The sequence below is a fragment of the Cebus imitator genome, unplaced genomic scaffold, assembly GCF_001604975.1.
Source record: "Cebus imitator isolate Cc_AM_T3 unplaced genomic scaffold, Cebus_imitator-1.0 Scaffold236, whole genome shotgun sequence".
Taxonomy (NCBI): Eukaryota; Metazoa; Chordata; class Mammalia; order Primates; family Cebidae; genus Cebus; species Cebus imitator.
In genome coordinates, this window is record NW_016107551.1 from 2768975 (window position 1) to 2792979 (window position 24005).

The 24005-nt window shown below is 36.6% G+C and overlaps 1 protein-coding gene across 41 annotated transcripts in view; it reads left to right on the forward strand.

Annotated features, from left to right (window-relative positions):
* Nucleotides 1-24005, forward strand: part of TCF4 (transcription factor 4) — a 369465-nt gene that overhangs the window by 308839 nt on the left and 36621 nt on the right. For all 41 annotated transcript variants that reach the window (XM_017498003.2, XM_017498009.2, XM_017498008.2 and 38 more), the window contains 4 exons: nt 5833-5938; nt 9362-9495; nt 15122-15254; nt 23264-23331. In XM_017498003.2, coding sequence (XP_017353492.1) covers nt 5833-5938; nt 9362-9495; nt 15122-15254; nt 23264-23331 — 441 coding nt within the window. The remainder of the gene's footprint in view (nt 1-5832; nt 5939-9361; nt 9496-15121; nt 15255-23263; nt 23332-24005) is intronic.

Sequence of the window (24005 nt, forward strand, 5' to 3'; positions counted from 1 at the left end):
ATTAAGTTTAATTCAAATAACCATGTATTACTAATGGCTGCCAATTGGACAGCAGCTTTCTAGACCCATTGTTAAAAATAATTATAAGCAATGCGTACCTCTTATGAGATAGAATTAGTAACCCCATTTATTGAGTGCCCATGACAGATTAAGAATTATGTTTGACGTACGTTATCCCTGATCCTGACAAGAATGGCCCCATTTGACAAGTAAGGAAACTGAGGTTCTGAGAGATAAGGTACGTTGTTATGTACTCAAAAGAAATTGTGAGAGCTGGAATTTGAACCTAATTGGTCTGACTCCAGAACTGGGTGATTTCTGGTATCCTACCAAACCTGTTTATGTAGTATCCAGAGGCTGTCTCTTCTGAGTGCATCTTCTCTTTGCTTTGTGGATTAGCTAGCAATGTCTTTATCTTGGTCACATAGGACAATTACAGGGTCCATCTGAACTCTTCTGAATGGGGACATATCACTGCCCTGGAACCATTCATTTTTCTTACTGAGAACTATGTCCTTCAAAAAATATTGTAAGAGTTGAGGGTCCAACCCAGCTTCCTGAGTAGTAAGCTAATCACCTACAAGTATATTTCCCCAGTAGATGCTGAGAAGCATCAAAGCACATGGGTAGTTCTGTGGACGTCAGTGACACACAGTTAACTCTTGGCATTTGAGTGTTTAACTGTCACAGGTGAGGACGTTTGTGAACTCTCCCAAGGTCTGAATTACTGAATGAGCCTTTAGTACTTGGGCATCTGTGGCACAATTCTGCTTTGCTGTTTTCTGCTTTCCATAAAGCATACGGTAACTCTCTTTAAGGGTCTGAAAGCCTCACTTACAATGTTTCAATGACTCTGAACTGATTTCTCTTTGGAAATGATATATTCAGATGGTACTTGCAGAGTCACTAAGGGGTAGTAATGTGAAGGAGTAGTAAAGGCCTACTGGACAATCGGGTGCCTACCGCCCATCCACATATGGTGATGTGATACGAAGCCACTTTTCTTTATTCCCTCAGAGCTAAGGTTTCTCCTTCAGGAAGCAGCTTACTTAACATATACTTGATTTCACCATAACGTGTATTATGACATTTTATTTTCTTAAAAGGTTATTATCAGACCCTGCAAGACCGTTTCTCTGAACTATGACCAAAGTATAGCCTCATGTTAATACCTATATTTTACTTTTCCCTTTAAAAGCAAATAATTATTTTTAATGGAAAGAACATAGACTTTGATGATCAGTTCACATCCTTGCTTTACCCCTTGAAACAAATGTGTAACATGCAAAGATAGCTTAACATTCCTCAGTCACATTTGTCCAAATAATAAAAACAATGGCAGCAAGACTTCATCACTAATGCCTGATGTTTTTGTATGATTAATCTGTGCCAGGTTCCATTCTAGTTTCTTTACACATATTAGACCATCGAGTTCTTGCAAGAACATCGCGTAGCAGGCATGGTCATTTCCACTTTACAGGCGGGAATCTGAAGACCTGAATTAAAAATAACCAGTCCAAGATTGCCTAGTTAATAAATGGTGGAACTCGCAGTCAGACACAAGCTGGGCTGGGCTAATACAGTTGACTTTCGTATGATACATCAGCCTTGTGAAATAAGAATGATAGTATTAATAATATCCACCTTATGTGATCATTATGAAAGTTAGTTATAATATATGTGGAACTCCCACCAGCAAAGTTGTTCCACAAGAGGCTTTAAACAAATGGTGATCATTATTAATTTAAAATGTCCGCAATTGAAACTGATATGCCAAGGCCAGTAAAAAATGAGAGCTTCATAAGGAAAAAAGTAGGAGGCATACCTTTGTTTCGTTTTGTTTGTTGATTTCTGTGCCTTCTTGGTATTCTTTTCTGTTGGGCACAGGTTTTATTTAGAAGAAATTAAATTGTTTTTTCTTTGAGTGCAGAAAGAATAGTTGGAAACACTGAATGGGATAGCTGATGTACTATAGTAATACTTCTCAGATTATCCCCCCCCCACCCAAAAATTAAGTCTGTAAAATGAAAACTTTTTTTTAACTTTCATCAGTTCAAGGTTTAGTGTTATCTAGAGAGCTTTGTTAAACTCAGGATTTCTATATGTATGATTTTCTCATAAATGCAGAATTATAAGAAAAGAGATAATGGCGCTAAGTTTGCATATTAAATATACTGTGTAACTAGTTTTCCATGAAGGTTTTACTCAACAAATAATTTACTAGAAGAGCTGTGACCTCGGAGTTTGACCACGTCTTCCCATTTCCAATTTGGCAACAAAAGTTTCACACTTCTTTAATTACTCTTGTGGGAGAAATCAGAATGCCAATAGTCACCTTGATCTAAGCCCCTTATTGGAGAAAAATTCAAGGATAGATTTTGGATTTTCCTTATATTTCATAACTGGGGTCACTCCAATACATGGTACTAGAATTTGGGATTTTTATTTTATTTTAGATTAGACTGATTTTCCAGTGTTGGTCATTAAAAACAATTCCAACTCCTTGAAGAGATCTGGGATGGTTGTTATCCTATTAATTAAATGAAGCTATTTTATTTAACAATTATGTTATTAAACTTTCCATATACTTAGAATAATAATACTGAAACCTGAATGGATATGAGCTTTTCTAATTGACTTTAGTGTCAATATTAAATACCTTATTGCAACCCATACTTTGAAGGCTTGACTGAGAAACTGACAAAAGAGCTGACTGAATAAAAATAATGAAGCAGTTCACTGGTTATTCAGGTTATGAAAGATTAAAACGTTAGACGTAAACTGAACTGTGATCATTATTATGATCATGGTGTTTTCATAAATACCATTTTATGTCTCCATCACCATTCTAAAAAAAAAAAAGTACCCTGGCCATGCATGGTGGCTCATCCCTGTAAATCCCAGCACTCTGGGAGGCTGAGGTGGGCGGATCACAAGGTCAAGAGATCAAGACTATCCTGGCTAACATGGCAAACTCCATCTCTACTAAAAATTAAAAAATTAGCTGGGCGTGGTGGCATATGACTTTAGTCCCAGCTAGTCGGGAGGCTGAGGCAGGAGAATCGTTTGTACCCAGGAGGTGAGGCTGTAGTGAGCCGAAATCACGCCACTGCACTCCACTCCAGCTGAACAGCAGAGTGAGACTCCTTCTAAAAAATAAGTAACCTATCAAACAGTGAAAAATAAAAGTAGGTTGCTTTGACCATTTCATTATTGAGTTTTCTTATATTTGAAATGTGGGAGGTTGAACTAAAATTTGTTGGTTCCCTACTTTAAAAAAGAGTAGTTATATGTGATATTTATTTATTCATGTAAATGAAAATACAGAGATCTCTCCTTGAAAATAACTTTTAAGGTAAGAATGATAAAGTATCTAAATGGAAAACGAATAACATTGTTCCTGATTTTTAAATTATGATATAAAGAAAACGTATAAAATATGTAGAAATTGCCTATATAAAAAAACTAAAACAGGTCCATTTCTTATTAATAAAAAGTTTCATCTTACCTAAAAAGTCTTCAACTGGCTACAACAGGAGAAAAACAGAAATAGCATAAGTATCCTAAAAACTTACAGTCCCATAGATACTCTTCTCCATGCACCCAGTATTCATGAATTTGGAGTAAGTGACTTACTCTTACTTATATAAATACTCTCATATATTTGAGCTTGATTATAATTCATAGTCAAAGTAGCCTCCTTGTTAATAACCAAAATCAACCAAAGAGTTTTCCTTTTCCTTCAAAAGCAATGCCAAGTAATTATACCCTAATTGGGGGGAAAAAAGAGATAAACCTTATTGGTGTCATCAAATGATGTTGACATAATGATATATATGTTTAAGGATAATAGAATATGTAATTAAAATTAAAGTATATATTAAAATAATTGATTTCAATTATTTTAAAACATAAGGTGATTTCATAATATGGATCAGAGATTCTTTTCAGCTTTATAGTAAGTATGTATTGATTTCTGAAATTTGGGGATATTCTAAAGTACCCTTAGCTTAATACTGAGGCCAGATTGCGATCAGGCTAATAGCATGTAGATATGTTACAGTCATACTACAATCATTTTGTCAGTTTTCAGTTTTCCCCTTTTCTAGGTGATGTTTCGAAATTTCGTCTTGTTACACTCAAGACCTTCTGTAAATATCTTTAGTAGTAACTCCCAAACTGTTAGTTAATAGTTCTCAAGAAAATTCTGAGATTTGGTTGACAGAAATTAGATTATTGGTTTGTTTTTGAATTCCTGACCAAAGTTTTATTCTTTCATTCTTTGTTCCTTAAAAACACTCAAAAACTGCTTTTTTTTTCTTCTTATAAGCTCTGTGGAAATATAAGCAAATCGCTGTTCATACATTTAAAATGTGATAAAAATTACAAAATAAAGTCCAATGAAATATAGGGCTTATAACCATTAGTGCCTTCAGAAAAATCCCTGTTTTCTAAAGCGCGCGTGGGCTTTTCTGGTTTGTTTTTGTTTTGTTAAAGCTCCAGGACCTCCCGATTTTCAAGGGCACTTTGGGGCATGTGTAGTGTTTATTTGATGTATGGACAGAGATGCATATTTTCCCACATCTGTCTCTGTGGACCTATCCTTTGTGAAATCCTAAACCTTGTATTAATGCTTAGTTTATGAATCATGGTGTTCTGAGAGCAATTATATAATTTTTCTTGAGGTGTTTATTCGATGTGCACTGTAAAAAAAAATGAGAGTTATTTTTTCGTAACCCTGTACTTGCCTTTTTATTGGTGAATTTCTTTTCCTTTTACTGTGACCTGTGAATATCACTGTAGGCTCACTGCCAATTTTGTGAGCCGCTGCCTGCTTCAAAATGGAGGCAGGAAGGTATCCATTTTCATCAAGAGGATGACAGTGTTTCAGTCTTTCTGACCATCTGGAGAGAGGAACTTTGAGAGCAAAAGAAAATAGGGATTAAAAAAAAATTATATTTAGCAGAAAAGGCAAGAGGGAAAACTAATTAAACTATACCTGATGAATTTGTGCTTTTCTACTATGCTGTCCTGTTTAAAGAAAACATAAACAAGAAAATACACAGGCTATTTTTATAAAGAATTGATTTCCCATGTCTCATGAGTATTAGTAAACGAATGTAAGTAAATTAGGTTTTTGGCACACTTTTTAAGTTTATTGTACACACAAATAAAATAAGCACAAAAAAGGAGAGCTCCCTCCTCCTGCTTCCTATGCACATGCTGATTGTTGGTGGTCTTATGTTGAGCCAGGCTTTTAATGGCCTTTTTCATGCATCTCTGCAAAAAGCTGACACTGGGAATTTAATATTCTAAGATATATTTATCACTTTCTGTGATTTGGATAGTTCATTTGTGTTCTCTTCCCTCTCCTTCTGTCTCTCTCTCTCTCCACCTCCTCTCTGTAAAAGTGAAAATTTTAATTGAAAGGTAGAGTTTTTACTCTACCATTTGAAAGAGGTTTGATGCATGTCTTTCTGTTTTTACTTTTCACATGCTCATGGGCCATCTGTGTTTAGAAGAAAAAGAAAGAAGGGCTTAGACTCACAGGATTACCCTATGGGTATTATATAGTGTATTTACAACTAGACATGGTTTTCATCGACTGGAATATAACACACCTGGTTGTTTTTTATTCATACAAATACACTGAGCTTTTGTTTTGTTTTGTTTTAGTGTGTTTGGAAAGGGCACTGTTTCCAGGGTTTGTTCAGATTTAAACTGGGAAGGGCAGAAATGTAGCACTTTCTGCCGACGTCTTATAAAAGAATGGAGTTTTGAGATGCTTTGGTCAATGCAAAAAGCAAAACTCAGTTGGTTCTTTCTCCTCAGGTCTATGCTCCATCAGCAAGCACTGCCGACTACAATAGGGACTCACCAGGCTATCCTTCCTCCAAACCAACAACCAGCACTTTCCCTAGCTCCTTCTTCATGCAAGGTAAGATGCTGCTGCTTCTGAGGGAAAGGCCACTGGATAGCGTTTCCCTGGGTCACTTCATGTCACAGATGGGGCAAAAGAAATAGAATAGTAGGCAAGCGTAGAATTTTTGAAGTCATGCTCTTCTTAGGTACTGAATTCCATAAAAATTAATGTTTTGATTAAAAGTGTACTAAGCCTTTCTTTTCAATTGAACCCCTTTGAGCAATAATGTCTTCCACGCACCGCAAGACCAACCAACTGTTTCAGCATCTTCACCATCCCTGAGACAATGTAGCTTTTTGTTTCAAAGTGGTTCAACTCCATGTATGTTTTGAACATCCTGGATTTAGCCAACAGGGAAAAAGTTGCCGTAATTTATAACCTTATATAAAATTTTCATCCACTTACTTATTTGTAGGTAGGAACAAGGGTCCAATATGAAGTAACCTACCACAGACTGGAATATTACATGTCGAAAGCTCTGTCCCAACAAAGTAACTGGCTTAGGATAAAACACTCAGCTTTCTGGGGAGAAGACAAATACAGAAAATTACAGCTCTGTGGTAGATAAAGTATATTTGTTCTTTTAATTGTCTAGTATGTTTAAATACATGGATGTGTGCCCCCCCACCCTGAGCTTGTAGTCTTCCCGACTGGTAGCATACAACTTTCTGCTGCTCAAAAAAAGACCAAGACATTTAAAATATCAGCTACTTTAAGAATGGACCACTTGGAGGATGCCTGTAAGGGCTCCGCCCTGGTATGCCTGTGGCACTTATTTTCTAATGTAATTATCTTGTTACCAAGTTAATGCCCTGAATTTAGATGTGGAATTTACCAAGAACCCCTTTGTGGAAAACTTTAACTCTTTTTGCCCCAGTGTGAAATCCTTATTTGCATAAGCCTTGTCTACAGGCCATGAGTTTTCTTTCTTTCTTCACTTCTAGGAAGGGCCATGTCACAGGAAGGGGGGCACACTTGGGGCAAAGAGTACCAAGGAAGCAGCCTGGTGTCTCGCTCAGATCATAGTTAGACACACTCAAAATCATTCTCATTAAAATATATTAATCTTCCTTCCCTTTGGTGTGTTAGCTCTTTTAGTTTGTTAGTTCACATGTGAAATTTCATGGAAATCTATAAAATTAGGTGGCTCTCTTAGGAATAGAGAGAATTTGTCCCATGCATAATAGAGCTCGTGTGTCAGGAGTCCTTTATCTGTGTGACCTGTCCTGGGTGTAACTCTCAAAGGGACACAGCAGGCTATGTCACCTGGGTGTGTTTTGTGCCATGACAAAAAGCTTATCACCTTCAGCTCTAAACAGTAGCTCCCTCAGCATCACTCCCCTCTTTTGTGAGCAGTGGGAGAGATTGTCCTACATGTGCTTACAGAGGTTGGCAACTCAAAGATCCATCACTCAAAACAGATTGCAATTGAGAAAATTGATGGAAGGATACATTTCTTCTATCTGCCCAGGAAAATGGCTTTCTAGAAGGGTGAACGTTGCAAGGGAGGCCAGGTAGATGAAATCAGTAGGCTCCTTTCCCTAGCAGACCACACAAAACATGGAGAAAAAATTTGTTCGTCTGCATATGCATACCCAAAAAGCAAAAAAAAAAAAAAAAATTGACTTGACATTTATGATGAGCACAATTAATTTGCACACGTCTAATTCTATTCTTTCAAAACAACATTATGCCAAGATCATGGGATGTGATAAATATTAATTTACTGTGAAAAGCATAATTTATGTAAAATATGTATTTTTATAAGTCTGCACGGAGCAGAGTATTCTGTGTTAACAATCCTAAATGCATTGCCACCGAGTGTATCACATTGTCAGGAGACTCTTGTTCAGTGATATATGTTTTCAATTTATTTGTCATATGTGCCATCTATTTAAAATGTTAGTGATCTTGAACTTCATATTTGAATATAAGGTGACATTTAAACCTCTGTAATCTAAGGACTCAAACTCAAGTACATGAATGATAACTTTTGAAAAAAATCCTGTGTTTTTACATTATGACCACAGAAACAGTTACGTCATGATTGTGTCTCAGTTCAGCTTCCCTTCAGTAGAGGGGTACTTGGTGCCCTGAGAACTCGACTTGCAGGAATATGCAATTAAGGTGAAAGATATTCCGAAACTGCCTGGGGCATATTTTAAACTCACTACTGTGGCCTCTTATTTTTAACTTTAATTTCCATCTTCTAGTTAAAACTCTGAAGTTGTCAAAATCACAGACATGATTTTGCTTGCATGGTTCCTTAAAGAGAGGAATCTACAGTCTCTTCCCCCCTCCCGATCTGAAATGAGTCCAGTTCCAAAATTCAAACTTCTGGATTTAAGAACTCAGTGAAAAAGAGCTTCATGAAATACAGTGTCAGATTTAACGTTTCTATTGCCTGACTTTTTAATGGGCCTTTATTAAATAAAATGTTATGGTGAAAATAGTCTTATTTTCAAGGAAGCAATACCTGCTGTACAGTTAACAGCCAGCTGATGGCCTGATATATACCTAGTAGTCAATACTTTTTGTTAAACTATTGAAAAAAAGGAAAAATGAATGAACTTAGCAGTAATATAGATCATCTTGTTCCTTAGGCTTGGGAAATCAAACCTAAACAGTAGCAATTGCTAATAATAAGCTGTAGGCCAGTAGGCCCACAGAATGAAAAAAAATCTGTAGGTACGTTTTTAATATGGTGTTAACAAAAGGTTATCCTCATATTAAAAGATACTTTATATAATTTTTATATAATTTAAACCTCTATAATTCATAAATCATTTTATAAAATCCAGAAGCTCTCAGAATTTTCTGTTATATCATAGCCACCCAGGATATGTACATACCCTTTGGATTGCTGCTGAAGGTTTAAGACAAGTTATATACCTGTATACCAAAAACTAAAAATAAAATAGCTTAAGAACCAAATATTTGAGATACATCTTCTCTACATGCCATATAATTCCAACTTTAATTCTATTATATATGTTACAAAAATGAAATTAAACAGTTTCAACCTGGGATTTTTTAAATTAGTATTTATTTCTTTATGTGCTTTTAAAACTTGTCAACTTTGTAATGTCTCAAGTACTTTTCACCCCAAAGTTTAGGAACAATTTAACTTTTTAGTTGGCTTTCATAGAATAAAGGATTAGAAGACTTACAAGAAATACTTCCTTTAGCAGTAATTACCTTGCTGACTTGACATAATTCTTGGTAGAAATATACTCCGTTGTTCTCTACAGTTGAATATTTGTTGGACAATATAGAGCCACTTGGGAAGAAATGATGACTGTCTTCCGATGTAATCAGCTAACCAACACAAAGATGGATAACACGTCAGGCAGTCATTTTCAAGTATATGAAAAAACCCAATTCTGTAAGGCAAGGCTGAATGCCTCAGAAAGTCATGGTTCTCTTTGTCCTTTACAGATGGCCATCACAACAGTGACCCTTGGAGCTCCTCCAGTGGGATGAATCAGCCTGGCTATGCAGGAATGTTGGGCAACTCTTCTCATATTCCACAGTCCAACAGCTACTGTAGCCTGCATCCACACGAACGTTTGGTAAGGCAGACGTACATGGTAATGGGAATGTCACAGCTACTTTATTAAATCTTACCCTCTGTCTTTCCATGCATGTGGGACTCTGCACATAAGTGCAAAAATGGCACACATCCATTATTCCTACAGTTGTATTGTTTCTGTGATCAAAGACGTAACAGGATCAGATCACCTTTGGAAACGCTTCCAGAGTCTCTCTGGCATCGTTCTTTTGTTTATTGTGTTTTGTTCTGTGCCTTCTTTATCACAATGTCAGCTTTCTTAGGTACGTAAATACATACTTATTTAAGTTGCAGAATCTTAGCATGGCGGTTCCTGGTCATTTTTTGCTGGCTGTAGTTTCAAAGAATGTGCTGCAGAGGGCAGAGTGATGGTCAGTAGGTTACATACATCACTGAGGGGCATTTTGTTTCCCCTTGACTAGCTCGTATCAGCTCTGGCCTGTTGTGAAGTACCCAAAAGATGGGGTTTTTGTATTTTCTATGGACTTCCATCAGTAAGAGAAACCATGAGTTTTCTACATGGATCAGATTCCCATTTTTTAGTACTTTAATTCCCATCCTAGCCTGCCACTCACACTCAGTTTTCCTCACTCCAGGTGAAAACTGCTGGGCTCTAGAGTGTTATGTCTTTCATTACTAAGCATTTCCACTCTGTCCATCACCTACATTAATCTATTCTAGCATGTCTCTTTATCTTGGAGGAAACAATTCAGGTGACTTTTTCAATCCTTAAATACCACCATAGCCCAGAGTCTGCTGTTGAACTTAAAGTTTGTCATTAAACAGAGGAAAGAACCTAGATTTTAAGTTAGGTTTGGGATGCAGATAAGATGAAATTTGAGTCCCTTGTGCAATAACGTAGTCTAAAAAATGTGTGAACCTTAAATCCTACAAATGCAAAAGCATGTGAGAAATCGAGTGATCCTAGGTGATACCTGCACCACTGCTCTTCGTCTTGCATTTGCCCCTTTTCTTCTCATATCCACATTTAGATGTCTTTCTCTGTTATGATAAAGGAAGTCATTCTGGATTTATGTGGTCTTTGGTCTCTTTTGCTCAAGCAGTACTGATAAAAAATAGGTATCTGATAACCTACTCCAATAATCAAAAACATTCCAGAAGTTAAGATTTCTGATATCCTTGAAAATCCATATTTAGTTGGTCCTAGTGGTGGAGATGCTAAGTTGTCAGTTAGCCTATATATTCCTGAGAAGCGAACAGTAGAAACGGAATTGGCCTTTTTGTATCATCTCCCAAGATGGAACATGTAAATCACAAATTATCTCACATTTCAGCACATTTCAAGTAAATAGCAGATGACTTATTTTCAAATTTTCTCTTCACTCACCTCCTATTTGGAGATACTAGAGTGAAAGCTTAGAAAAATATCAACTGTATCCACTGTTATTATGCTAGAATTCCTTTTGGCTAACATTTTTATTTCTCCACCATCATTTTCCACTTCTTTAAAACCTTATGGTCAAAACTACATGTGTCCTATGAATAAGGAAAGTTTTGATTACAAATAAAAGTCTGGGGCACTATACCAGCATGTTGGGATTCCAGTTGTATTAAGAGTTGCCCACTTGATGTTGATTTTTCTTCCCTTCTGTGTTTCTTTCTTTTCCTATCATGCTCAAGAGTTTTGAGTTAGGCAATTTGATTTTATCCTAGTCCACTTCATGCATGGGAAGTGTCTTTGAAATGTGCTTCCATGCACAAAAAGTATAATTTCAAAAAGGGAACCAACTACATTTCTTTAAGAAAAAGTTTTGCAGAACCAAAACAATATTATCAACTAGGGAGAAAAGATCATTTTGAAGGAGTAACCCAATAGGCTATATCAGAAGCCATATTTGCAATGCCATTTATCTATCACAAAACACAGGATTTTCATTTTTCATCTGATCAGTTAACAGATTTCAGAGAGTATTTTTTTTCTTTTAAAGGGGACATGAATAGGCTATCTGGTAATGTATACTAATGATTTGTCTCACTGATAGTAAAGCTATTGAATTATTCTATCTAGTTACCATTTTACTTTGAATATTTAGCCATCTGAAAATCTTTTACTGAAGTGTCTTAGAAGAATCTGACACTGAGAATACTTTGAATATATAGTAGCAGTTGGTGTCCTTTCACTTGAAAATAATGGTAGTTCCTTATAATTTTATTCTTAGCATCTGGCTAGTCCCGTATTGAACAAAGGGATAGTTTAGAAAAAGCAAAGTGCTGTTCCTGGATTATTTGGGGTATAATTTGATAAGCCAAGTTGATATTATCTCTAAAGATAAAACATTTTAAAAACATCATTGCCTTCATCACTTTATACCATGTTATAATAGAATGTGTAATTAAAAAGCTTAAGATCCACATATTTCAGTAGCGACTGTCAAGTTACCGATGTTTAGTCTCTAAATCCCCTTTACAGTTTTCTCCTGTCCAACAGAATCCCACAGCTAATCATTACTGTGTTACAGATACACACACAAAATCATTCAGATGAATGGAGTTTGTGGTTAAGCTTTGGAATGGGTGGTTGTGGATGATTTATGTTTGGAATGACTTGGCAGAGTTCTTTGTAAGAACAGGATAGAGTCTTCGCTGTCTGGCATGATTTAGGCATGGTCTTTGCACTACAGGGCGAAAACAGTCCTAGGAGTCTGGGATTTTCCTTTAAAGGAAGTTCTGTTGTCTTTTATTTTTTGTAACATAAACCCTTACTTCAGTAATTTTCAACCAAAGGCAATTTTGCCCTTTGGGAAACATTTGGCAATGTCTGGGGACATTTTCATTGTTATAACTAGGGGCTGGCTGCTACTGGAATCCAGTGTGTAGAGGCTAGGGGTGCTGGTAAACATGACATCATGTACAGGAGAGCCTCCACAGCAAAAAATTACCTGGCACAAAAGATCAGTAGTGCCAAGGTTGTAAAATCCTGCCCAAACCCAAAGCATGATTTTATTCTTATTTATATGTACCAACTATTATATTTTCTAATCTTTAAATAATCAACCAGTAGATGAATAAAAAATACCACTAATGGAAACATTTCCAACAGTTACTCTGTTAATAGACACTAAATACACTACTCTTGGGGATCATAAGTTAAAGTGAATGAATAGTGGGCATGTAAAGACTCACACTTTGTCACACTCCTCTTATCCTTTGTAACAAAGAGGACAGGCAGTAACAGCTAGAGTAAGAGACTAAGAGGACCTCTTACAGTTGATCCCTAAATCCTCTAAAAGAGACATTATTCTCTGTCTTTATTACAGAGATGTATTTATTCCATCTCTGAATGACAGTAGTTTTCAAGATAGTTTTTAATGTAAAATAATCTACTTATAAATCTCATTAGTTTACTTCAGCGTCTAATTTTCTGAGTCTCTGAAAATAACTGGTTTACATGGATTGCATTGGTTTCCACCTTTTAAATGTATGAGGATTAATTTTTCCTTTTACTCTTTGAACTCACCATTAACCCTTTGTCAAGTCCCAAATTACTGCCCGTTTTACATAAAAAGTTCCAAAAATTCTCACGGATGTGTTACCTGTTTTGTTCTTCTGATTATTGTAGTTAAATATTTTTTATAATTATTTTTCTCTTTTTTTGATTTTTGCACATTATGGACCGATTTGTAGTTCATCTGTTCTTCAGAAATTCCGCATGGAATAGGATGGTGGAGAAGTCAAGTTAAACTTAGTCATCTGTATTTTTTTCCACATTCTGTTTCTTTTCCTCCCTTTTGTTATAGTGTTTACCTCTAGAGCAGAAATAGCTATATCCCTGTTAAGCCTTCAGATTAGCTGTGCTATGGAATGGGTCTACTGTATTATTCATTGGAGGAAATTCCGTGGACTACCTTGGGTATTCTTTAGGTGGCAAGTGGAAATGAGTTTTAACAGGTGGCCTAAGGAATTTTGAGGTCAAGGAAAGAAAGAGGTCCATGGAATTAAAAAATGTGAAAGGCATTCTCAAGAACTTGGAAAGATTTAAAGGTATCATCTCAACTTTTTTACTGAAGTCTTTTAAGTTGGGCTATTTTGGGCTTCCAGAGGTAATATTTTCAAAACCATGCATGTGACATTGACAAATCTTACCTCTGATACATAGATTCATTTTCTTAGACTATTTAGTTAGCTCTCAAAAAAGTTATACTTCAATCCACTGTTTGTTAAAGTCTAACTGATAACCGGTTGTTTATTGAGCATGTAGTGTAATTATGTGTTCAATAGTTAGCCACAAGTTGTGGGATACAGAACTATAAGCTCTATTCCTTTATAGAGTTTACAATAAAGGTGAAAATACATTAGAATGAGCAAGAAATGAAAGGCAAAGTATAATTGTTAAAGGGCATCGTGAAGAATGTAAGTGCATTAGGCACCTGGAGAGAAGAGATTGTGGAAGTAGCCAGGGAATCTTCAAGAAAGAGGTAGAATTCAAGATGGATCTCACAGAGTAAATAGGGCAGTACTCAAGAGACTATGGTTTCATTCCTCGTGAACAAATGCTTGGGTTTTAAATACCTGTGACTATCAGCATTATATCCCATCTCTAATTTTGAAATAAACAATTTTAACAGCATTTCCAATAATGATATAATAAAGACTCATAGTCCATTCATGTATTACATATGAAGAAAAAGTGTATTTTAGCTTCAATACTTTGTCTTTACATAATACATTCAAATGCCTATGAGAATAACTTTTGAAGCTGCTTTTTATCTTGAAAATAGCTCAGCACGTTTTTGTAAATTACTATGTCCATTTTAGTGATCTGTTCATTCCCAAGCAGATGGGTGGATTGCAGCTAATTTGCCACCTGACGGGCACTGTGACATACCCAAGAAATGTAGTTTACTTGGAAAACTAATATAATGATTAAACTCAAAGCAAAGTCTTAAACCAAATGATTGTGTGAAGATGTTCTTTCATTGCCAGCTATATGAGGAGTGCTTGTAGGTAGGACATGGAAAGAAAGGACTCAGACCAAAATAAATCATATGGTTCTAATTTAATTCAGTAGAGTCAATGGTTACATATTGATGAGTAAGAGAAATATTTAATCATTAGTGCTTTTTAAATTTTTTATTTACTAAATTTTATCGTTGCTGTGGTTCAAAAAGATAATTTAATTTGGGAGGAAGAAGATTTGAGACTGTTGACTCTTTGCCATCTAGTTTCAAGAAGGTCAGGATGAAATATAATATAAGCCCTGCGGGTCATAATGTTGTTTATTCATTATATAATGGAATCGTTTTCACTTGATCAATAGGCCGTATAAACAATTAATGATAGAGTGGCCTTCTATGTTTCTGAAACGTTGGAGATGATTTTAAGCTGTAATTTGGTAGGTTTCGAGATTGTGATCATTTCTCAGTGTCCCTCATTGCCATTATATTCCTCCACAGTGGATGCAAACTGAAGCTAACTATGTATCTGTATAACTTACTATTTGAAAATTGAAAGCTGTCAGATATAAGCAAGATATATTCTTGGCTGTTTTGAAATTCTAAAAGCTGTCTCCATTGTAAAATAGAGAGTTGTGAGAAAAGTATTTGAAAACTAACTAACTCAATACCTCATGATTAAATATGGCCACCTTTTTCTGCTTCTTGCTATAGAGCTATCCATCACACTCCTCAGCAGACATCAATTCCAGTCTTCCTCCGATGTCCACTTTCCATCGTAGTGGCACAAACCATTACAGCACCTCTTCCTGTACGCCTCCTGCCAACGGGACAGACAGTATCATGGGTGAGTCAAAGAAATGCCAATTCTGATACCGACAATCAGTGTCCGGGTTTAATCATCAAGGACCTCCTTTTTCCCCTTCATAAGTGAATAGCAATTAGGCAATAAATATTAGTCACATAACACACAAATGAGCCAAACAGAAATAAAACCACTGGCTTGAGCATAACCGCATTTTTGGTCACAAGATACTGAAATTTGGCTACATTGTCCATTGCAAATCATTAGATTGAACCAGGGTTCAAACAGACCAAAACTTCCTTGTTCCTCACACTCAAAAATAGTGAACAAAGTCATAAGATGAGCCATCATCCTACGGGCAGCTTACTAGTGAGCTACAAAGCAGAATAGCTCTTAATGATACTTACTGATCGCTTCCCAAATTCCAGTTACTGTGCTCGGCTCTTATCCGTGGTGTGCCACTGTATTCCAAGGACTGGTTTATGTGAAAGTCTCAGGTGACTGTTAGTAACTACATGAGGTTAATCTTCTGGAGAATGACGCTGTGGAGTCCCTCAGAGGGGTAGAATTATCTGCTCAGTTATGAGAGAGGAGACGCCTGGGCATCAATTGGCCAGAAGTTATTTGCTGCTTTTTTTTTTTTTTTTTTTAAACACCAAGGACATTTACTAATGAGTTAAGGTATAAGAAGAATGCTGCTCCCATAAACTGAGCCGTCATCCTCTCCTTTCTTCTGATGTTCATTGTAGTCTTTTCCCTGGGACAGGTGGTTCCCCAATCAGTTCTCCCACGTGAGACACAAACTGGGTTGGATGTCCAGCTTCCCCTGGAGGGAAGAGTTGGAGTTGATGGGGAGATAGCTACTACCTTCTTCTGAACCAGCTTTGACAACCTTGTTGTTCAGATGAGCAGCACAGCTTAGTGCACCAGGGTCTTCTTAGAACTTCAGACTTCTCAGATGGTCACTTTCTGTGGTTCTAGCTCAAACTAACTCCTTGCTTGGCCTGAATGTCACTCTCAGAGCATCCATGGGGAGAATACTCAGTATATGTCTTTGAGAGAAAACTATGTGACAGAATAATGCTGCTGTTTAATCCTCTTAGCTCTTTGCACTTGTTTTCTTGAGAGAGTGTGTAGAATTTTGGGAAGTGGTGTGAATCACTTATGTAGGAACGTTTTTGATGAAGGAGAGATGTGTTTTGAAATGTTGGAAATATACTTTCTGCCTCAATAATGCCCTCCCTGCTTATTCAGTAATATATTTCACACTTGAGATGAGCCATCTCGCAGCCTCTCCACTCCACTATCCTGTCTAAGAGGCAAATAGAGGAGAGAGTTTCCATTTCTGTAACTCTAACCAAGCTTCTACAAATGCGTTGCATCAGTTTGACCTTGGAGAGCTATAGACAGAGGTCACATGGGGAAGTTTGTTAGCTATCAGTGCAGTTTTGGCAGATTTGAAAAACAAGAAGAAAGAAAGCAGTGCAGAACTGAAAGAGTGAGAAAAGCATATTTCACTTCAGTGTGGTTTGACAAATGGAAAGCCCCTTTCTGCAGTCATGAGGTCTGGTTATAAAGAAGGATGACCGGTCATTCATCCTTTTACATGACAGATTTCCTGTCTACTTGTGGTCTGAGTAATTTTCTTTTTTAGGAAGGTATGAAGGTGGAACAGAACCTCGAGTTGAGGAAAACATATTTAGGCGCTGTTTGAAAAAAAGTTTTTCTGATTGATTTGCAAAACAGTCCTCTTGAGAGAGTGGCACTATGACTTGGAAAGGACATATCAGGAAATGGGGTGGTTATCTCCATGAGTTGTAAACAGCTCAGCCACAGTTTTCAGTGGGAATGAGATTTGCTTGGTTTTAGCTGATGGTCTTCATCGTTAGTTTGTGGATGAACAGGAGAATCTACTTGTTGGTCTTGGTGGAGTGGAGCAGTAGGTGACTTTGATATGCTAAGAATAGATTTAACTTGTTAAAAACCGCAGGTCCTTATTTAAGGGTCTTGACAATAATAAAGGAGCTATAATTTAAAAACAAAAGTATGAGATTTTTAGAACCCAGAAAAGGGCTTTTTAGAAATTTATCACATACATTATTTTATAATAATGGATGCACTTGTCAAAATCCATTAGCACAATGAGAAAAAGAGGCATATTTTTTCAGGAAATAGGTAGATATGGTAATTCAGCATTTTAGAGGAGCAAACCTTTATTGTTTTGCATGAATACAGATATTAGTGTAAGGTTACTTTAAGAGAGAATATTCTAGAATGTTTTTCTTTAAAATGGCATGTTCACCAATTGCATACGTGAAAATGCAGAGGAAAATTTAAGCATGATAAGCCTTAGTGTTGCATGATGTTTGAGTGGCCCCCGTTTCTTCACACTTAAATGTCTTTGGTTTGAATTTTTCAAGTGTGGTAGAAGTCAGTGATGGCAGCGTGTCTGTATAACAAGAGAAGCTTTCTCTTCTGATGTTAGTGATACTCCCCTAACAAACAGTATGGATTAATAGGATACATCTGCAGACTTTCGAAAATATTTGGCATATACTCACTCATTCTGAAATGCAGGAAATAAAGAAATATTACGTTGCCTGTATCTCAAAGAACAAACAGAGCTAATTAAATAATTGGTAAATAGGGAACACATAGCCTGACACATGTTTGAGATTACACTTGATTCTGTAGAAAATGACTGTAAGCAATACTAATGCCTTAAGAATGGGGTTCAAGCACTAACACATGGACATCACATTTTTCACGTTTTCTTGGTGAAAAGTTGCAAGACGGTGCCGTCTTTTCATACATGGTGTTGATGTCTTAGGAAGCTGCTGCTTCAGTTCAGAAGAGGGCTGCTGTCCTTCCTCCCAGTGTCATGTTATCATATGTCTTTCTGGTGGTCAGCAGTTATCCTGAACTGACACTAGACCAACGCAGTGCCTGTGGGGTGAGATACAAGCTCTAGAACTCTCAGAAGGTAACCTCTCTGTTACCACACTCCCTTTCTTTTTCTTCTGTCCTCTGCATCTCAAAGATGGAAGACCCCCACTGAGGTTTGCTGTTTGTTTGGCTTGGGGGGAGTGACTGGGTGTTTCCTGCTTTGTTTTATTTTGCCCTATAATATCCCATATCATTTTTTGAGAAGTCCTTAAGAAGGATAAAGCTTACTCAGATTACATTAATGAGGGTTCTTATTTTATAATGACACATTCATCCATGGATTTTCAAGAGAATTGTAGAATAAGGTGTTTTATTCATTGCATATAGTCTAACTGCTTTTCTCAAGCCTTGCTGTGAAACTCTGGAGATCATATTAGACCTTTCTGAATTGAAAGGGTCATCTAATTTAGCCCTAGAATTAGGGGAATATAATGTATGAGACACAGCGTGGATTCATAGTAGTTCAGCTGGTGGAGCACCCAGTTAAGAAGAGTAGCTGTCGAGGTCTTTGGGAGTTATCAGCATCAGCATCCTCTACTCAGTTCTTCACACTCTTTCAGTGTTATGCCATTGGGTATTCTCAGAAGCAGTGCAGTTCAGTGCTTCTGTATCTGAGCATACATACAGAGGAGGAAGTAAGTTATTAGATACCAGCCATAGAGAATAGGAATGTCTACAGGATTGTAACCATACACATTTGGCTAGCCACATATTTCCTTCCTATTTGCAATAATATCCAGTAGCCCTTTCTGATGGAAAGAAGTAAGAGGACTCCCTACCATAGCACAGACTACTGAGACTGCTCTAGGATGAGAATACTTTGTCTCCCCGTTGGGAGACACCATCTGTATACATTTACAGGTGTGATCCTTTGTAGTTTAGGGCCACACACACTCCCTTATCCTCAGAGGTAAATGGTCCTATAACTAACATAATGGTTATAATGACTATTACTGTTTTATTAGTCTTTAACTGGCCTACTTTCTAATACATGGTCTTTCCCATGTTTTTAAACCTCAAACCAAACAGTGTTGAAGGAACAGGCTACCAAGATTGATTTAATACACCATATGCTAAAGATTACCCTGGAATATCTATCTGGTTCATGAATTAATCTGGCTTAGAACTTACACTTCTAATAACATGTTTGTGTGACATGTTAGTATGTGGCTTGTCTAGTAGAAACATTATGTCCTTTTCCCCTTGAGGACTTGGTTTCACAGTAATTTTATTATTAGAGTAGTCATATAATATGCACTTTATATTTTATAAGAATCTCAAGCCCTCAAATAGTCATGTGATGAACAAGCGCAGCGCATAAGGGTAATAGGAAGTTTATCCGTCAGTGTCAAGGCGTCTTAGTTGGAAAGACCACCAACAGAGAACAATAAGCTAGTTTGATTTAAGTCTTCTCCTCCGTTTCCTGTGTACAGTCAGGAAGCCCAGCTTCCCCCTGAATTCATAGGAGTCTCTCCTGTTAAAAATTAGTGCATTGTAGTCTATATACTTGGGTTTTTATTTTACAATGGATGTAGTAGCAGTGCTGGAAATGATCCCTCCTTTTATCAGCTTTATACACAAGCCCATGGCATTGTTATGCTGCTTCTAATGGTTTAATAACATGAGGGTCACTCAGACACAGTTTAGAAAAACCTACGTTGAAAGCAGTCGTCTTCTCTCAAGCAAACACAGTGTGAATTGTGCTTCTTATTCCTTTGATGCCTTCGTGATGTTCCCAGCCTTAGATGGTGGGTGGGTGTTAAAGGGGCAACAGATTTTCCAAATTCTGATTTTCAGTAGTTGATCCCAAGGCACCACTCATCCCAGTGTTTTGTTGAGGGTGTGTTCTAATGGGAATGAACATTCCCCCAAAAGCTGAGACCAGGACAGAGGGTGGTCTAACACATAGCCCAAGATACAAAACCCTTCTTTCTGCTTCATCTTCCAGGCAGCAACAGCACTTGTGTTCAAGCCATCTGAACAATACTTGGGTGGCAGGCAGTGTTGAAGCCTCCTACAAAATTACAGTTCCCCTTAATAACTGCTCGTCTTCCATTCATATTTGAATGTTACAGCTCTCCTTAGGGACTGATTATTTTTCTCTTAGGCAAGATAAATTGATTAGAGCCAAAATTAGAAATCGATAAAGTCTTTACCAAGCCAAATGCATTAGTTTTCATCTTTCTTTCTGTTACGTGGGCATTTTGATCATTTTCTAATATGAGTTGACAAAAATCTTGGGCCTCAAGGAGTAATCAAGTCCTGTTATGTTAAAGCTGAAAAGGAGGATATAATGTAACTTGCTAAACATGGCCCAATTCTCAATCCCCCCCCCCCAAAAAAAATCATGCCACTTGAGAATTAAAATATATTTACTTTCCAGTTATGCCCTTTGTTATATCAGTCACACAAATAAAAAAAGAAATCTGTTAGAGAGGGACCCATGTAGCTTACCATGTTCAGGGAATCTAGAAAATGTAGCTTCTCCAGTGTTTCCTGGACCAGAACAAAAGGCATTCCAAGTGAAAGGGCAAACTGGCCCCAGTAAACTGCTTTGAAATTTAAGCCCTTGGGTTTGGCACTCCAGCTGTTGCAAGGTAAAATGGCTTCATGTTAAAAAATAGTCTGTTCTTATCAGTGGTTTCCATGAGTAGCCTTTGTAGTTTTCTGAAATATTTTCATGACAAGATGAGGTAAGAAGCTGATTCTATTTTTAATTCTATTTCCTGAGTCATAATATCTCCTTGTATAAAACAGGCACTGACAGAAAGTTTAGTTAGAGAGCTGTAGTACTAAAGAAATCAGAATGATCATATCTTGTCTCTTCTTGTGTGATTTTTAGGGCATATATGTTTAGTTTTTAAATGCTCCTAAAATATTTTTATTGGTTTTGAATACTTTGTTTAGTTTCATAAAAATATGTGTATTATTTATAATCTTTATTTTAAATTGTTTAAAGGACAAGTTAATCTTTTGAAAGCCACTACTGTAGCAGATATTATCTGTAATGAAGCAATATCTTGTTCTTTTTTGGCTTAGGTTCTTTGTTAGATAATGTGATTTTTTCCAGTGTAGCTCTGAACTTTTTGTGAAAATCTATATTCAAATCAAGCAGATAACACAAATCATTTTGACTGGTAGATCTAATTTTTAGGTATATAATAATGAAAAGAAATACTGTTTCTAGGGGAAAGAAAAAGATAAGTGCCCCTCAAATACCATGGTAATGCATACTGAAAAAGGTTCGTGTCATCTGTATTTCACATCGTTATTATTTTCTCTTTAGAATTGTTTTTAGGGTTTTTCTTTTGTTTGTTTTTTTCCTTTGAGACAGAGTTTTGCTCTTGTTGCCCAGGCTGGAGTGCAATGGTGCGATCTCGATCCCGGCTCACTGCAACCTCTGCCTGCCGGGTTCAAGCAAATGTCCTACCTTAGCTGGGCATAGTGGCGCATGCCTGTAATCCCTGTTTTTAGTCTTTAAAGAACTTCTTAATGCAGAAATTCTTCTCATTTTCACACTAGATATAATTTGTTGTATTTTATCTTTGCTAAATATTTTTAATACGCTTGATATCTGAGTTGCTCCCACTGATCCATTTGTATGATGTCAGACCCTCATTTCAAAGAACTCACTTATACAGTTCCTATCATGAGTACTGATACCTCATGTATTTTTAATATCATAACTTCGTGATAATGGAAAAGAGGTCTGTTTTGTCACAAGGTAATTGTGTTCTTTTTATCAGTTTTCTTTCAGTATTTTAGCAATTAACAAGTAAATATGGGTGTGGGTTTTGTGAACCACATAAAGCATATATCGAAAGATTATCTGACTTGCCCAACATATAAACATATGAAAATAACAAGCATAATTTAGCTATGCTAAGCAGAGGTCAGGAGGATTAAATGATGACCTGGAAAAGCCATAGAATTGGACCACTGAAGATCTGACCCCCCCCCACTACTGCATTTTACAAGTCTGGAAGGTGATGACAACACATTTGTAAGAAAGAAGGCTCTCTTAGTTCAAGAATAGGGCTGGAAAGTCTTACAAATTATATACCTATTTAATGAAGTTTTGCTTGGATTCATTGGGTGATTTAAGCTTTCCTTTTCTTCTTTCACAAAATAGTGAAAACAAATCTTACCCCAGAATTGTAATAGGTTTTATTTAGATACTATGTCAATTTGCTGATATTGAGGCCTTAATAAATGCAACATATCCCAAGTTCTAAGCATTCTGTTAATACTGAAGACCTCACAAGAATCCTGGAAATCCCATTCTATCACTTAGTTACAAAGGCAAGATACCTTCAAACCATACGTGTTAAAGGAAGCTGACTTTGAGATGTATACTGGAATATATGTCTTTTATTATTCACAATACTCTTTGTTCTTCTCTTTTGTAGATAAAAATACCAGTGTTTAAGGCAGTCGAGATAAGCTTCATGAATATGTAGACTTATTTTATCTCTGGAATCTGAGACCATATCGACTTTTAGTAGCATAACAGTTCACTTTTTCTTAGTGTGAACACAGACTTTAAAATATGTGGAGAATATATGTTGTTGAAAACGTTAAAAATATTTTCTCTCCTTGTTAGGCAGACCTGTTGTAGAAATATTTGTTTGTTTGATATACTGTGGAACTATGAGAAGAATACCTCTTTTTGCTATGTATAAAATTTCTATTTATTTGAAAACAGGTAGAAGTTATTTGTGAAGATAATTCCATGTGCTATAAAATAATATAAAGAAAAGACAGACTCTGAGGACTCCAGAGGCCTGAAAGTACCATAGACTTGTCAGCAATGACCGTCACATAGTTTGCTACCATTCACCAGCTCATCAACAGCAAGGGGAAAGTCATAGCAAGGAAACCACTTTATCTTTAAACCAAGATGTCAGGTTTATATTTTATCTGTAAAAAAAGTAACATGAATATATTTGACATCTACCTCAGCAAACAAATTAATGCTAATTAAAGATTAATGTGTTGTAATTAGCATTAAAAATGCAATTAAATTGTGAGTAAATGGACCAGGAATAGAAAATTGTTAGACGTCTCACTGCCTGGTTTTCATATTCTGCCTTTTGTTTTTGCAGCAAATAGAGGAAGTGGGGCAGCCGGCAGCTCCCAGACTGGAGATGCTCTGGGGAAAGCACTTGCTTCGGTGAGGAAATATTGACTTTGGGCTCCATATGTACCATGGTAAAGGGTGAACTTTAATCAGAAGTGGACATTTGGAATTTTCGAAAATGAATGGCAAATAGCTTTGATTTTTGGAAAATGGTAGCTTTCTTGTATAACAGTCACTGGAAAATTTGAGAAGGATCTGAAGCTTCCCATATCTACATATAGTCTCTTCCATCTAATCTTCACCATGGTACTAAACCACACTCAATTATGGATGTGGGAATATTCTCCTGATTTTAGGTTTATAGGTTTTTTTTATACTGATGTCTTATTTTTCTCTAAAGTAATATGAGTGCTCAATGACCAGCTAAGACTGTCAGCAGGGAATAGTTATAAAACACTTTGGAAGAGGCATTTGGAAAAAAATGACAATAACTGACGTCCACGAAGAAATGTCATATAATTGGCACCTGGGGGACTCAGCTTCTCTGCTTTGCCCACCCACTGCCAGGAAGCTAAAATTGGACATTTCTTATATGTTCCCTGATGACAAAATGGCATACCTTCATTGTCTCGGAGAGTACCTATGTGGTATTTTAGTCAAAAGCTAAATATGGTCATTTACAAATATTAAGTGGAGGGCCGGATGCTGTGGTTCACACCTGTAATCCCAGCACCTTGGAAGCCGAGGTGAATGGGTCACTTGAGGGC